This window comes from Ursus arctos, unplaced genomic scaffold (genome assembly GCF_023065955.2).
Source record: "Ursus arctos isolate Adak ecotype North America unplaced genomic scaffold, UrsArc2.0 scaffold_14, whole genome shotgun sequence".
NCBI classification, from domain to species: Eukaryota; Metazoa; Chordata; class Mammalia; order Carnivora; family Ursidae; genus Ursus; species Ursus arctos.
Window position 1 is genome coordinate 28,227,978 of NW_026622808.1, and position 14,181 is coordinate 28,242,158.

A 14,181-nucleotide genomic window follows, 5' to 3' on the forward strand; every position below is an offset into this window, starting at 1 on the left:
TGCAACAGGTGGGCCGGGCTCTCCGGGCACCCTGGCAAATGCCGTTAGTCACTCCAAGGAACCAGCCAGCGCCGGGGCCCAGCTGCACACCACAACCTCCTTGGGCAGGCCGGGCTCTCACGGTGCTTGCAGACACAGGCAGGGAGGTTGCCGGGCCAGATGGGACTCCCACCCCAGGCGGTGCTCAATGCTGAAGCCCGACGCTGGCTGTGCACACCAAGGGGGACACCAGCACACCAAGGTGAGCTTGTTCTGGGCTGCAAGGAGGACACTGGTTCTCCTAAGGCCCCATTAAGGCACACATACAACCCCTGAGGCAGAGAGCCCATCTCCTGGGCGAGGAGGCTGAAGGATGGTGAAAACAACTGGCCAAGGTCCCTGAGCTCAGGAGCCTACAGATGGGGTCTCAATCTTCAGTCTGTCAGCTTCATGGGCCTCTGGGAAAGAGGGTCCTTATCACCCTCTTACAAGGAGCCAAACATGGACTCAGCCCATGCACCATGAACACTGAATGAGCCTGCCCAGCCCCATCCCACTGACCGCCTGCTCCTCGCTCTGTCCAGCCTACCCCACTGGCTTCATCTCCAACTTCAGCTATGCACAAGTAACTGAGCGACCAGGAGAAGTGGGAGGGGAGGGCCCAGGTGCCCTGCCTCCTCCGGCAGCAGGGTGACGAAGCAGATGTGGCCTGCTCTGTGCCTAGCACCAGGCCAGGCCCCTCACAACTGGCAGGGGAGAGGGGAGGCATCCCATCAATGCCCAGGAGGAGGAAGACAAGGTCCAGAGGACAAAGAGGGTAGACCTAGTGCCTGACCCTTCACAGCAAGCAGGGAAAGAATAGCACTCCTCTTCGCCGCTTGGCGCCCTCCAGCCCTCACATGGGCTCACATAGGGAATAGCCTCCTAGTGGAGAATCATGGGTCTGGCTTGACCAGAGCTGTGGCACAGAGCCTCTGTACCCTCAGAACCTTCTAGAAACTCTGTTACACACGAGAAAATCCAGAGAGAAGGAAGAGCGGGTACAGCATGATTCTAAATTTACGGTGATAGGACCCCTATGTTGAATGGATATGGCTCTCAGGCTTTGCACATAAATTTGGGCAACACAAGGCACAGCCCAGGAGAACCTTGTGGTGCTTCTCTGGCTTATGTGAGGGGTCATGTGGTGTCTTGATGACCAGAAAATGCTGCTCACTAGATAAGCCACACTCAGTGGCCCTTTCCGTGGATCCACTTCCTCTTCTTTCCCTGACTGCTGAGGGCACAGAATGACCACTGGCCACCAGAGGGCGCCATGAGGCCAGTTTGGCAGCAAGCCCAGGGAGACCTGCCCCCAACACTGACCTCTGCTCTTGGGGAAATGTCCCAGGGAGGATAAAGGGAAGGCTGCCACAAGACTCTGAAGGGGCCTGACAGAGGTGCAGATGTCCCAGAGGAGGCACTGGGGGAGCAGGGACTCTGGGGCCTTTCAGGGGGTCTTGCTGACCTTCACAGGTCTTGGTATGATGGTCAGTTCAGTTCACATGTGCACCTGGCCAGGCCACAGCCCCAAGTGACGCCATGAACACTTATCTGGGTGGAGGTATTCCACAGATGTGGTGACATCCACGACCAGCTGACTTTAAGAAAATGACCCTCAGTGATCTGAGTGGGCCTCATCCAATCAGCTGAAGGCCTTGAGAGAGAAACTGAGGTTTCCCTGAAGACAAAGAAGTTCGTCTGTGGACCACAGTGCCCATTCCTGCCTGCCGCATGGATGGACTTCGGCCTCACCAGCCCCACAACTGCGGGAGCCAATGCCTTGCAATGGATTTCTTGGTATCTTTGCATCTGCACACACAGACTCGTGGATCTTCTAGAGGCCCTGTCTCTCCAGAGCACACTGGCAGGGCTGAAACCCACAGACCTCCCCCAAAAGGAGGCAGCCAGCCAGCTGTCAGGTGGAAACTGACTCAGACACTTGTGGCGACACTTCAGATTAAAAATAAATAAATAAAAAAGACTTGCAATAAAGACCAGGGAAAAAAACTGAAATGTTCCAAAGTATGTTTGGTGGATGAGGGACACAGGGGGGTCCCCCAAGCCTTGGGGGGCAAGGACTGAGAACAACTCATCCTTTTTTTTTTATTCTCCAATTTTTCTGTAAGATGGTCATTTAGAATGAAATGGATACATTTCAGAAATAAACACGTTTCTATAACAACCCCCTCCCCCCATCGGCAGCCCAGAACTAAAATCAGACACCCATGGTCCCAGGTGCACCAACAAACCAGCTCCTGGGGAGGCCATAGCTCCAGGCCTCCTTGGCCTAGGATACCTCAGTTTTGAATCAGCGCATAGATCAGATCAGAACAGAGACTTGGGGGCCTGGGAGTCAGCTATGCATTGGCTACAGGAAGGAAGGGGAAACTCTGAGGGACCGCTGGACAGAAAAGCTGCATTCGCCCCCAGAGAGCCTCTTGGTTTGGCCCTGGCCATGGGACCAAGCTGGCAGACCTTAGCTCGGCACAGCGCCTGGCCTGACACACAGGTGGATGTGACCAAAATGCTGCCGCCAGCCTGCTTCTGTGCCCAGCACACGATGACAGGCCAGAGAGCACACTGTCACAATTTCAGATATCCTTATGACAAAAAAGACTCACCCCTTGACTTCCTTGAAATCGGATTGACGGTCTCAGTGAAACAGACTCCTGCAAAAAAGCAAAAATGGAAAAATGTCAATAACTATATTTCGAAATCCAGAGACTCACTTCCCAGTTATAGAAAGAGTAGGCTAAGGACAGTGTTTTCAGGAGAGGTGAGAGAAAACACACACATGTCTGAAAATTACAGGAAAGGTCACTGGAGCAGGATTTTGAAGGATCAGCAGGAGTTCCTGAATGGCATGGGGGCCAAGTATATAAGAGGTAAGAGCAGAGACACAGGCAATGGGCAGCCCTTCACTGTTCCACCCAAATCAACATCAGCCCAGACCGCCCTGCTTCGGAGACACCCCTCAGAAGCGAATTACAATGGATGAGCACCGCTGGCCAGAAGGTAGGGTGATGAGGTGATGCCCCCCGCCAACCCCAACCACACACCCTGCCACGACAGGGCCCAAGGCCTGCTCAGCTCCCACGTCACAGCTTCAGAGCAGTTTGTCACTGAGCTTCGGGTGGCGGAATTTCCAAATGTCACAAGAAAAAATACACTTAAAAACTCAAAATACTTTAAGCTTCAGCTATTCAGAGATCAGCCTTCTGTCAGAATTTTAGAAAGAACATGGATCCAGATGGAGGGTCGCACCTCTCTTTCTCACCCATCTTGGGCCCCGAGCACCCACCTTCTGTACAGCACATATCACCCCACAGTGTGGTCCTGGTTTGTCACCATGGCCCCTTCCCTCAGCCCCCAAACCCTCCTCACTTCTGTGCCCACTGTCCTCCCCAGCCTCCTCCAGATGGCTGGGCTCTCCCATCTCCACCCGAGCCTGCCCCTTGGGCCTGCGCCCCAGCCACACCCCCACCCATAGTGAGAGGAGGCCCTCCCAGCTGGCCCCTACACTCCCAGACACCGGGTGTCTGGAGTGACTACCTGTCTGCTCCCCACCCAAACCATCAGGTCCACCGCAGGCCCTGGGTGGGTGAAGCAGCTCTCCAGAATCACAGGAAGAACCAACCAACGGGCAGGTTGGCCTCTCGGTGTACATGGGTCCATTAGCTGCTGGGCTGAGGGCTGTGGTTGTATGAGGCAGACATGGCTCAGCCAACTGGGACCACACAAGCCGCACATATATCCGCCCCCCCGCACCAACACACACACTTTGTTTACCAAGAGCCTTCTCTTTTGCCAAATCTCAAGGACTCTGTCATCTGGAGCAGTTTGTCAGTGACCTTGGGGCAGAATTTCCAAATGTCCTGAGAGATCACACCAAGCACTAGCACTTACCCCCATAGGATCTGACCCTCTAGAAACTACCCTACACTTCCAAAGCACATCACCTCTCACTGCCAGCCTGTCAAACACGGGATATCCTCCAGTCCCTTGCCCCGCTCCAGCACTGAAAACCAGCCCCTGCTTCGGAGGGTCATCGTGCTCTGAAGACAGGGGCCAGGCTTTCCCCGAAGCAGGAGCAGGACCAGCTGACCCATCCTATAAGCCACAAACTGACCCACCCACCCCTGGGCTGACATTCAGAGAATGAGAAACACAGCGCCTGCGGGGTCCCCGGGCTGGCTCGGCCCTTGGAGACACAACATTTAAGAGGGCTTTGCTTGGAATTGGGTTAAAGATAGAGACCAAAAAGAAAACCTGCAGGTGGCCAATGAGCACATGAGAAGCCAGCAGCCGTCAGTGAAGTCCAGGTTTCGCAGGGAGATACCATGCATCTATCAGGATGGCTAAAACGAAAAGGACAATACCCAACACACTGGTGGGAGCACACACAGCAAAGCCACTGTGGAAAATGATCTGGTAGTTTCTAAAAAGGTTAAACACAGTTACCGTATGACCCAGCATTTTCCACTCCAAGGGACAGACCCAAGAGAAATGAAAATATAGGTCTACACAAAAACGTATATAAAAATGTGCACAGCAGAATCACTCTTAGTATCCAAAAGGCAGCAACAACCCAGACGTCCATCAATTGGTGGACTAAATAACAACAGAATACTAGCCAGAAAGAAAAGGGAACAAATTCCTCATGGACACAACACGGACAAACCTCAAAGCCACTGGCTAAGTAAAAGTACCTCAACATAGGACATCCTGCATTGTTTGATTCTGTTCATATAAATTTTCAGGAAAGGCAAAACTAAAGAGACAGAAAGCAGATCAGTGAGTGCCTGGGCCACGGGTGGGAGCAGGCAGTGGCTGCAGGCTTCCAGAGGCAACGTCTAGGGTGGTGTATGAACACTCACAGACTCTACACCTAAAATGGGTAAGTTCCATGGGCCATCAACACACCTCCATGACAGCGTGACCTGCCCTCAGGCTCACAGAGGGTCTTTCTCTGAAGACTCCTGGGCTTTGAGCAACATCACCTGAACAGAGAGGACTCCTGAACACCCAGGGTAGATATTCCAGTCTGTTAACCATTTCCAGGGCAGGATACAGAGTAGATGGAAGGAAACAGCAGAAGACACAAGAACACCACAGCAAAGGCAATGCTAAGGCAAAACAGTCCTCTGGAACTCTCTACGGACCTCACCTGATCATCAAAGACAGGAAGGCAGGCCGCTCCTGGCGGAAGGAACAGCAGGAACAAGGCCCAGAGCAGACACATGGGACGCCACAGTGGCAGAAAGCAGCTGGGGCTTGCTTCTTGCACCTCCAGGTCTGTTAGCCCAGACCCCCGTGGAGGAGCCAGCCTGGGGCTAACTATTGCCATGTGTGTCTCCTATTAACACAGGGCAAGGCCTGTGTGCTCCAGGGGCTTGGGGGACCGGGGACATGACAATGGTGATGATGCAAGTCTGGTTGTAGAGCAATAATGGGGAGGAACCCAAAAGGGCGCATTTCCCCAGAAGGAATTCCACCAGGGCAGCCCCCTCAGAGCCTGGATGACAACAACCAGCACCCACACCAGCTGGTGTGGTGGGCCACCCTCTCCCTGGACCACATGCTCCCTGTGGGCCATTTAGTGAAGCATCTAACTGGTTTGGTAGCTGTCAAGCAAGTTATCTAGAAGACTCCTTTCCTGAGAAGACTCATTTCCCAACGGCGGTGACTTTACCCATTGAAGAAGCTGGCAGCGAGGCCTAAAAACCCAGACTTTCTCAACAATGCCAAGTACATGTCCCCATGCAGCCTGGCTATCATCACAGAACCAGGCCCCTGGTTCTCATGGTGCCTCCTCCCTCCAGCAGGAGAACCAGGCCCTTCTTGTCAACAGCAGAGCAATCCACATACATACCTGGGTGACTCCCCGCAGGCCCCGTCTATAGCCACTAACAAAAACAGTCACCAGGACCAGACCCAACTACATTCTGCCAGCCCTGTGCAGGCAGGGGGAAAGGGGCCCCACCTGGTAAGACATTAGAACAAAGGGAGAAGCAGCCCTCAGTGCCCTCACACTCACTGGATGACAAGGTGTATTCTAACGGCACTCAGGCCACGCCACCCAACAGTGGACAGCCGGTCAGTCATAGCCACATTTACGGGCCCAGCAGGGCCCACCCTTGGTAATCTGGGTTAATGAGGATGCCTGAGTCAGCTGTAGCTCTTGCCCATACGCTCCTCCACCCCAAGGCAGACTAACTCGACCTTTTGTGCAGACTCTTCCACATGGGGCACCTGCTTGCCACTGTGCAACACCCCCCCCCACCTTAAGATTTCGGAGGAACCACAGGCGCCAGCTGGGCCGCCTCTCCAAGGGCTGCAGGGATCTGATTTGCGGTGTCCTGTACGCTGGCATGTGACCGCTGCACCTGCCACAAACTCCCCGCTCAGAGGCCCGGAAACATTTCATTGAAGCATAACAAAATTAAGATTGTTACAAGAAGGTTTAAGAAAAGAGAAATCTCTAAGACTTCTAAAATGTACTGAAACCACTGTGTGTCTCCACCATCCACTAAAGTGGCCTTTGGCACACACTGTTTTGTTGGGGGGAGGGGGTTGCTACTTGCAATGGAAATCCGTTTTTAGATCAAAGTAAGGTTTTTATTTTTCTGAACAAAAGTTCTCAGCTATTTACTGTAAAGCAAATATATTTAATTTGAATGACTCAAAACACATCAAGCCTGTCAACTCCAAGAACCTACTGGAATAAAGCTGGCTGCGTAATTCACCAATTCTTAACCTTCCCTCTGAGTCAGGTTCAGGGTGGGGCAGACAGGCTGAGGGAGAACCCCAAATGCCATGGGCCCCTGTGGCAGCCTCTGACTGCCCAGCTCACTGCCTCAAGAAACTTTCCAGATCTTGGGCTGGGGAGGCTGAAGGGGCTGGATGTGTGGGCAGAGGCCCGTGGAAGAGGGGGCCGGGCAGGGCCTCTCCCAGAGCCCGCACAGGGCTCTGAGCTGCTCCACTTGAAGGCTTGGGGCCACTCCCCAAGGCAGGGCCCCAAGCCAGAGGAAGTGGCCTAGGAGATGCCATATGTGTTGTCAGTCCAGGGGAGTCCTCGCTCTACCCCACTTGGCAGTGGAGCGAAACTAGCCAAGTAAAGGCTTCACTCAGTTGCCTTTACTAAAAACTTTCAGAAACAAGCTTCCGCAGGATCAGCTGATCCACCACCAACCAAACTGCCTGCCAGCAGCCAGCGCCAGAACCAACACACTTCCAGAAAGACAACGAAATCCAGCACACGACCCCATGGAATTTACAACACTCAGTATCCAAAACCAAAAACCTCCAGACATGTGAAGCTATAGGAAAATGTGACTGCCCCCCCCAAACCCGGGAGAAAATTCAGCCAATGAAAACAGACTCACAAAGGATAGAGACAATGGAACTGACAGACAAGGGCTTCGCTTTAGAACAACATTTGAAAAATGTTCAAGGGCTTAAAAGAAACTTGACTGGTGAGAAGAGAAATATGAGGTATGAGAAGAGAGCCACATGGAACTTCTGGAGCTGAGAAATGAAATCTCTGGAAAGAAAAACTCACGAGGTGGGATTAATATTAGACAATGTGGAAGAAAAGGTTATAAACCTGATGACAAACTACCAGAAACTATCCAAAATGAATCATACACAGAAAAAAGTCTACAGGAAAATGAACACAGCCTTGGTGAACTGTGGGATGATGGTACCAAGAGTTCCAACATATGCATAACTGGAATCCCAAGAGCATGGCATCCGAGGAAATAATGGCCCAAATGTGAGGAACACAATAATTCCATAGATCCAAGAAGCTCCAGCAGGAAAACAAAGAACCATGTCACAGTACACCACAAGCAAATCAGTATGACTGATGACTGACATGCTACGAACCAAGGAGCAAAGATAAGACTCACAAGGCCAAGTATCAGAAACAAGCCTGGAAGACCGTGGAAGGACATCTGTAAAATACTGAGGGAAGGGAGCCTGGGTGGCACAGCGGTTAAGCGTCTGCCTTCGGCTCAGGGCGTGATCCTGGCGTTATGGGATCGAGCCCCACATCAGGCTCCTCCGCTATGAGCCTGCTTCTTCCTCTCCCACTCCCCCTGCTTGTGTTCCCTCCCTTGCTGGCTGTCTCTATCTCTGTCAAATAAATAAATAAAATCTTTAAAAAAAAAAATACTGAGGGAAGAACAATGAATGCCCCTAGAGTTCCTTATCCAGTGAAAGAGAAGGTGAAACAAAAACTTGTTCAGGCAGACAAAGGCTGAGATCATCTCTGCAGATCTGCACTGCAAGGAAGGTTCCAGAAGTCCCTCAGAAGAAGGAAGAGTGACACCAGATGGACATGCGGATCTGCATACAGGATGAAGAGCACGGGGGCACAGGGAATGTGTGTATGAACATGGAAGACTGTCTCGTGGTTACATTTCTATAGAAAATCAGTGACCATTCAAGTAAGGATTTGGAAGTGTAGCCTTGAAAGGGTGGCAGTGAGGCACAAGGACTGGGGTGCGTGGGGGTGCGGAGATAGAAGCAAACTATCCCAGGGTCCTGACACCATATGACCTGATGCACGAGGCTAACTGGAGGGCTGCATTCTCCCAGTGCCAAGCTAACCCCGACCTCCCTGAGCCATGGCCCTGGGGGAGTGCAGCAGCCAGACTCTGCACATTTGCCTGCTGGACATGCCGGCCGTGCACCTCTAGCGTGGCTGGACCACTTACCCCTTTATGCACTGAGTCCCTCCGGTCCCAGGCCGTGCCTCACAGAGCATGGCAGGCAGGGCAGGACAACTGGACACAGGCCACCCCACCCCGTGGCCATGGCCGCACATGGAAGGATCAAGGGAGGGGTACGGTGCACAGGGCAACAGAGCAGACCTGAACGGGGGTGGGGGGGCACGGAGGCTGGTGTGGCACTGCGGAGCAGCAGGGGCTGCAGAGGGAGCAGCGGGACAGCGGCCCTGGGTCAGAAGGCATGCTGCAAATGGAAGTCAGCGGCCGTGTGGCGGGTGCAGGCCTTCCTCCTGGGCTCTTGGACCCCCCACCAAGGCGGGGCACCAACAGTGTCTGTGGAGCGAGCAGCCACAGCCCTTGTCAGCGATGCCTTTGCAGCGGGACCAGCGCTCCCTCTCTGCACCCGCCTGGTAATGCATGGGCTCACCGTGCTAACACGGCCGACCACTGCCTTCTGGCTGGCTGTTCCCTGCAGGGGACAACAGCTCATGGGACCAGGGACATGTCATTTGTTAGGGGAGCCTTGTCACCTATTACCTTGCCTCCTCAGCAGGACAGAAGGCAAAAGACAGAGAACATGTCAAGGCCAGGAGGGTCCAACAGACTAGCTGGGGAGCTGCCCATTTCCCTGTTGCCTTGGGAGCTTTTGCATTATTTCCCAGACTATGATTAGCAAGTCACCAGGTCATGTAACTTCCTAGAACAGTCTCTGGGACACGGTCCTACCTGTCTGTATGTGTCACGCTCAGTGCCTGTGTGGGCTGCGCTTCAGGCTGGCCAAGTTACACATGATGCCTCTAGTTCCTGCAGACCCTCTTGAGGGGTCACGTTGCTCCCACCACAGGCTCAGAGGTCACATCCTCCCCAGGGGCCAGGCAGCCCAGTGACTGCAGTGACTGCAGCAGGCATGGAGGGCCGTCCCTCCCACTGGCCCTACCAGGACCCTGCGTAGCAGAACGCCATCTCCTATTGGGCGTGTGCAGGGTTTGAAATCAGAGTTCACTGGGACAAGTGTCACTGTTGGTGCTGTGCTTCAGCCAAGAGCCCAGGCTGAGGGGCGCATGGGTGGCACAGCGGTTAAGCGTCTGCCTTTGGCTCAGGGTGTGATCCCGGCGTTATGGGATCGAGCCCCACATCAGGCTCCTCCGCTATGAGCCTGCTTCTTCCTCTCCCACTCCCCCTGCTTGTGTTCCCTCTCCCGCTGGCTGTCTCTATCTCTGTCAAATAAATAAATAAAATCTTAAAAAAAAAAAAAAAAAAAAAAGAGTCCAGGCTGAGTCAGGAGGCCTGGTGGGGGTGGCCAGTGAGGAGGCATCACCACAGAACACCCTGCAGTCTTCTGGCCCCAAGCAGCTCCCACAGGTATCATGAAGATGATGTGGGTAGGAAGACACAGGGAGCAAGCAGAGCAGGGGAACAGGCAGCCCCATGGAAGGAGGCAGGAGAGCTGCTCAAGACCCCTTTATGCTGGGACTGGGAGAGGGCGAGTTGGAACCTCACCCTGGCCAGAATCCCGGTATAGCTCCCCACGAAGAGCACTTCCTGGGTGAAGCCACAGGACACAGCTTACAAAATCCACCTCCAGGTCCAGGAAGCACACTGGGTAAGGCACTGAGTTACACTCGGTGTTCTCAACTGGGTGATCCTGCCCCCGGGGACACTGGCGATGTCCAGAGACATACTCAGCTGGGGAGGACGGCACTCCTGGAAACGGGTGCAAGGAGGCCTGGGATGTTGGGCCCACAAAACCCCCCCAGAGTGATCTAGCCCCCAGTGTCAGCAGTGCCAAGGCAGAGAAGCCCTGAGCTAACTGCTGCCATGAGGGAAACAAAGGGGAAAGCAATCGTCAGAGCAGAATGTGGGCCATAACGTGGGACATTCCACGGGACAAATGACCTGGTTTCTTCAACAGATGGATGGCACAAAAGGCAGAAGGATGGAGTGCTATAAATTACCAGACTTGACATGCACATCACATGTGGCTCTGCATGGGCCCAGCCACGTGAAGACCCAGCGGAGACTGCCTGCAAGGGTGCCAGGGCCTGCGCCTCAGGTGCTCTCACAGAGACGCGTGATGTGTCTGAAAAACACAGTCCGTATCTGTTAACAGTCCCCTCGGTCATTGAAAAAGCCAAGGATGACATGAAAAGATACCTGGGATTGTTTTACACATGCTCCGACAAAACTAAACAAACAGAAGGGGGAGGGCACGGGAAGAGCTGCGACGAGAAGGGCCAGGCCCTCACGGAGGGCAAGGCTGGGTGACGGCACAGGGCCGACGGTTATCTCTGTCATCTCCACATTAACATTCCCACGTGAAAGGTTTAAAATAAAAAGTGTACATGCGCCGGACCTCCCACACACACAGAATGGACACGGGGCAGGCCAGTGAGAGAGACAGGCACGGAGTCTGCACATCATCTGGGGAAGAGGGACAGAGCCGGCAGAGGCAGGACAAGTGAGGACTGGCCTGACCTGGACAGAGCCCCAGGACATGCGCCACGGGCCCTGCGTGAGAAGCAGCACTGAACTTCACCCCTCCCAGTCGTCAAGTGCCTGTTGGGCTCAGTGTCAACTCTGCCCCAGGAAACACGCTCCCTGCAATCTACACGGCCTGACCCCCATAACACAGAAGTGCCTGTGGAAAATGGACCAAAAAGAGGAGTCTGCTCCTCCTTAAAGAGGGTCTTTCTTGGCAAAGCACAAGTGAGGCGCCCCAGCACTTCTCAGGGGCTGCAGTCCATCCATCAGTCCTCTCCTGAGCAGAATGTGGCCAGGAAAGAGGGCAGTTTGGTCCTGAGAAAGGCCTGGCTGCCGACCTCCTGGCAGCTGTCCCCCCCTTTCCAGTAAAGCACAAACAATTGGGAAACTCCTTTCAAGGAATCCTCCCTGCAACTTCCTGGCAGACTCTGAGCAGGATGCCGAGGCTGTGGAGAGTTTAGACAGTGTCTGTGACCGTGAGGGGCCGTTTCTGTGAAGTACAGACAGGGAGAACGGCAGCACATTCACCACTACGTGGAGGGACACATAAAAGCAAGAAAAGAGATTCCGAGTGGCCAGGGGTCAGGTGTAAACCAGGACCCACATAATGGCCAGCACAGCACATATTTCTATCTAAATTCATGGAGGTACACAGAGTATTGTTTGAGGTTTAGAAAAGTCTGAGGATTAGAGAAAAAAAAAGATGCAAATCACCTGAAACTGTGACCTGGACAACCCCCACCCCCGTGCGTTTTGTTTGCTCTTCTGGGGTCAGAAAATAAAGGCAGGCTAGAAGGACTACCTTCTTTCTGTTGATTTCCCGCACACCCACCTGCACTCCAACCCTCCACCATCCCCAGTAGTCTCTGGTGATCACAGATCTCTTTTCTGTCCCTGTGGTTGAGCCTCTCCCAGGTTACATAAATGGAATCATACCGTCTTAGTTTCCTGAAGCCAGTGTAACAAATCACCACAAACTTGGTGACTGGAAACAACAGAAATGTATTCTCTCACAGTACGGGAGGCCAGAAGTCTGAAATCAGTATTCCCGGGCTGAAATCCAGGTGAGAGCAGGCTGCACTCTGTCCAGAGGCTCTAGGGGGTGATCCTTCCTCATTTCTTCCAGCCTCTTGGTACCCTAGGCATCCTTCAGCTTGTGGCCACATCACCCCAATCTCTACCTCTGTGGTCATACTACCCTCTCTTCTGTGTCAAATCTCTTCCTGCCCCCCCCCTTTTAAGATTTTGTTTATTTGACAGAGCACAAGAAGAGGAGCAGCAGAGGGAGAGGGAGAAGCAGGCTCTCCGCTGAGCAGGAAGCCAGATGTGGGGCTCAATCCCAGGACCCTGGGATCATGACCTGAGCCAAAGGCAGAGGCTCAACCAACGGAGCCACCCAGGTGCCCCTTCCTGCCTCTTTCTTACAAGGTCACTTGTGATTACATTTAGGGCCCAACCAGATAATTCAGGACAATCTCCCCATTTAAAGATCCTTAACTTAAATCCCATCTACAAAGTCCTTTTTTTCTATCTAGGGTCACATTCACAAGTTCTAGGGGTTGAGTCCTGGACATTTATCAGACCCTTACCCAGCTGACCACATACACTTTAGCAGAATGCCTCTGAGATCCATCAATGCTGCTCTCCAAAGCCCATTCCTTTTTACTGCTGTTAACCTGCTGTATTGTACCAGCTTGTTTATCCATTTGCTGACTGAAGGACACAAGGCTCATCTCCTGTTCTGGGGACTAATGAATAAAGCTACCATAAACGCTCACATACAGTATTTTGAACAGACATGAGTTTTCATTTCACCCAAGAGCACAATTGGGAGGTCCTCTGGTAAGCATCTGTTTAACTTTACAAGAAGCTGCCAAACCATCTCCCAGAGTGGCCACATCATTTTGCGTTCCCACCAGCAATGAGGGGAGTCCAGCTGCGTCCTGTCCATACCACCATTTGGCATTGTCAGCTGTTTAATTTTCGCCATTCTCATAGGTGTAAAGTGGTAGCTCATTGTGATTTCAATCTGCATTTCCCTATTGACCACTAACGTGGAATGTCTTTCATGGACTAATCTGACATTCTTGCATCTTCTTGGTGAAGCTACACAAAGCTGTAACGCATTTTTAAAAAAATGGGTCATTTCCTTAGCATTGCGTTTTGAGAGTTCTTTATATGTTCTGGATACAAGAGCTTTATCACGTGAGTTTTGAAAAGTCTCTCCCAGTCCATGCCTTGTCTTTGCCTTCTTATAACAGTGTCCTTCAAAGAGAAGTTCTTAATTCTGATGAAGTGGCACTTATTTTTTTCTTTTATGGGACTTGCTCTCTGGTGTTATAGCTACCCCCTTTCTTTTTTTAAATAGTTCTATTTTATGAAAATCTTCTAAATTGCTATTTTTACCAACTCTCCCTTCCCTTCCCAGAAAAGAAGCTCTAGGGAACTGCCGGGTCCAGCTCTCTCATCCCCCCAGGCCCCACTGAAGTGTCTCTCTCAGATTCCCGTGTCTGCGCACTCTGGATCATGACCACGGATGCTCCCTGGATGCTGACCACTCAGACACCGTCTGGACTTGGCCTCATGACCCTGGTGGGGTGGGCCAGGTACTGTCCTCCTCCCACCACACCTGCCCCTCACCCTGAACTACAGCTCTCACTACTTCAAGGCTTATACACTGGTACAGCCAACAAGCTGGGCTGGGGCCACACGGGGCCAAGATCGTTCCCCCACTGGGTTCCCTGTGTCCCCTTGTGTAACAGCCAACACGACTACCCCTGGGTGCCCAAAGCAATGACCCTACAGCTGGGACACCAAGTGAATCAGAACACAGGGCACATGGGGACACAGGAAGGGCAGAAGGACCCGCAGGGCAGGGTCTGGCGCATGCTCCACTCAGATGAGAGTGGGAAGCACCTGAGCCCTGACAAGAGCGGGTGCTACATGA

At 52.8% G+C, this 14,181-nt stretch overlaps 1 protein-coding gene across 1 annotated transcript in view; it reads right to left on the reverse strand.

Annotated features, from left to right (window-relative positions):
* The window catches only part of ELL (elongation factor for RNA polymerase II), a 75,279-nt gene that overhangs the window by 27,871 nt on the left and 33,227 nt on the right, over window positions 1-14,181 (reverse strand). Inside the window, exon 2 of the mRNA XM_026500540.4 lies at window positions 2,643-2,690. Within this exon, the coding sequence (XP_026356325.3) occupies window positions 2,643-2,690 (48 nt within the window). The remainder of the gene's footprint in view (window positions 1-2,642; window positions 2,691-14,181) is intronic.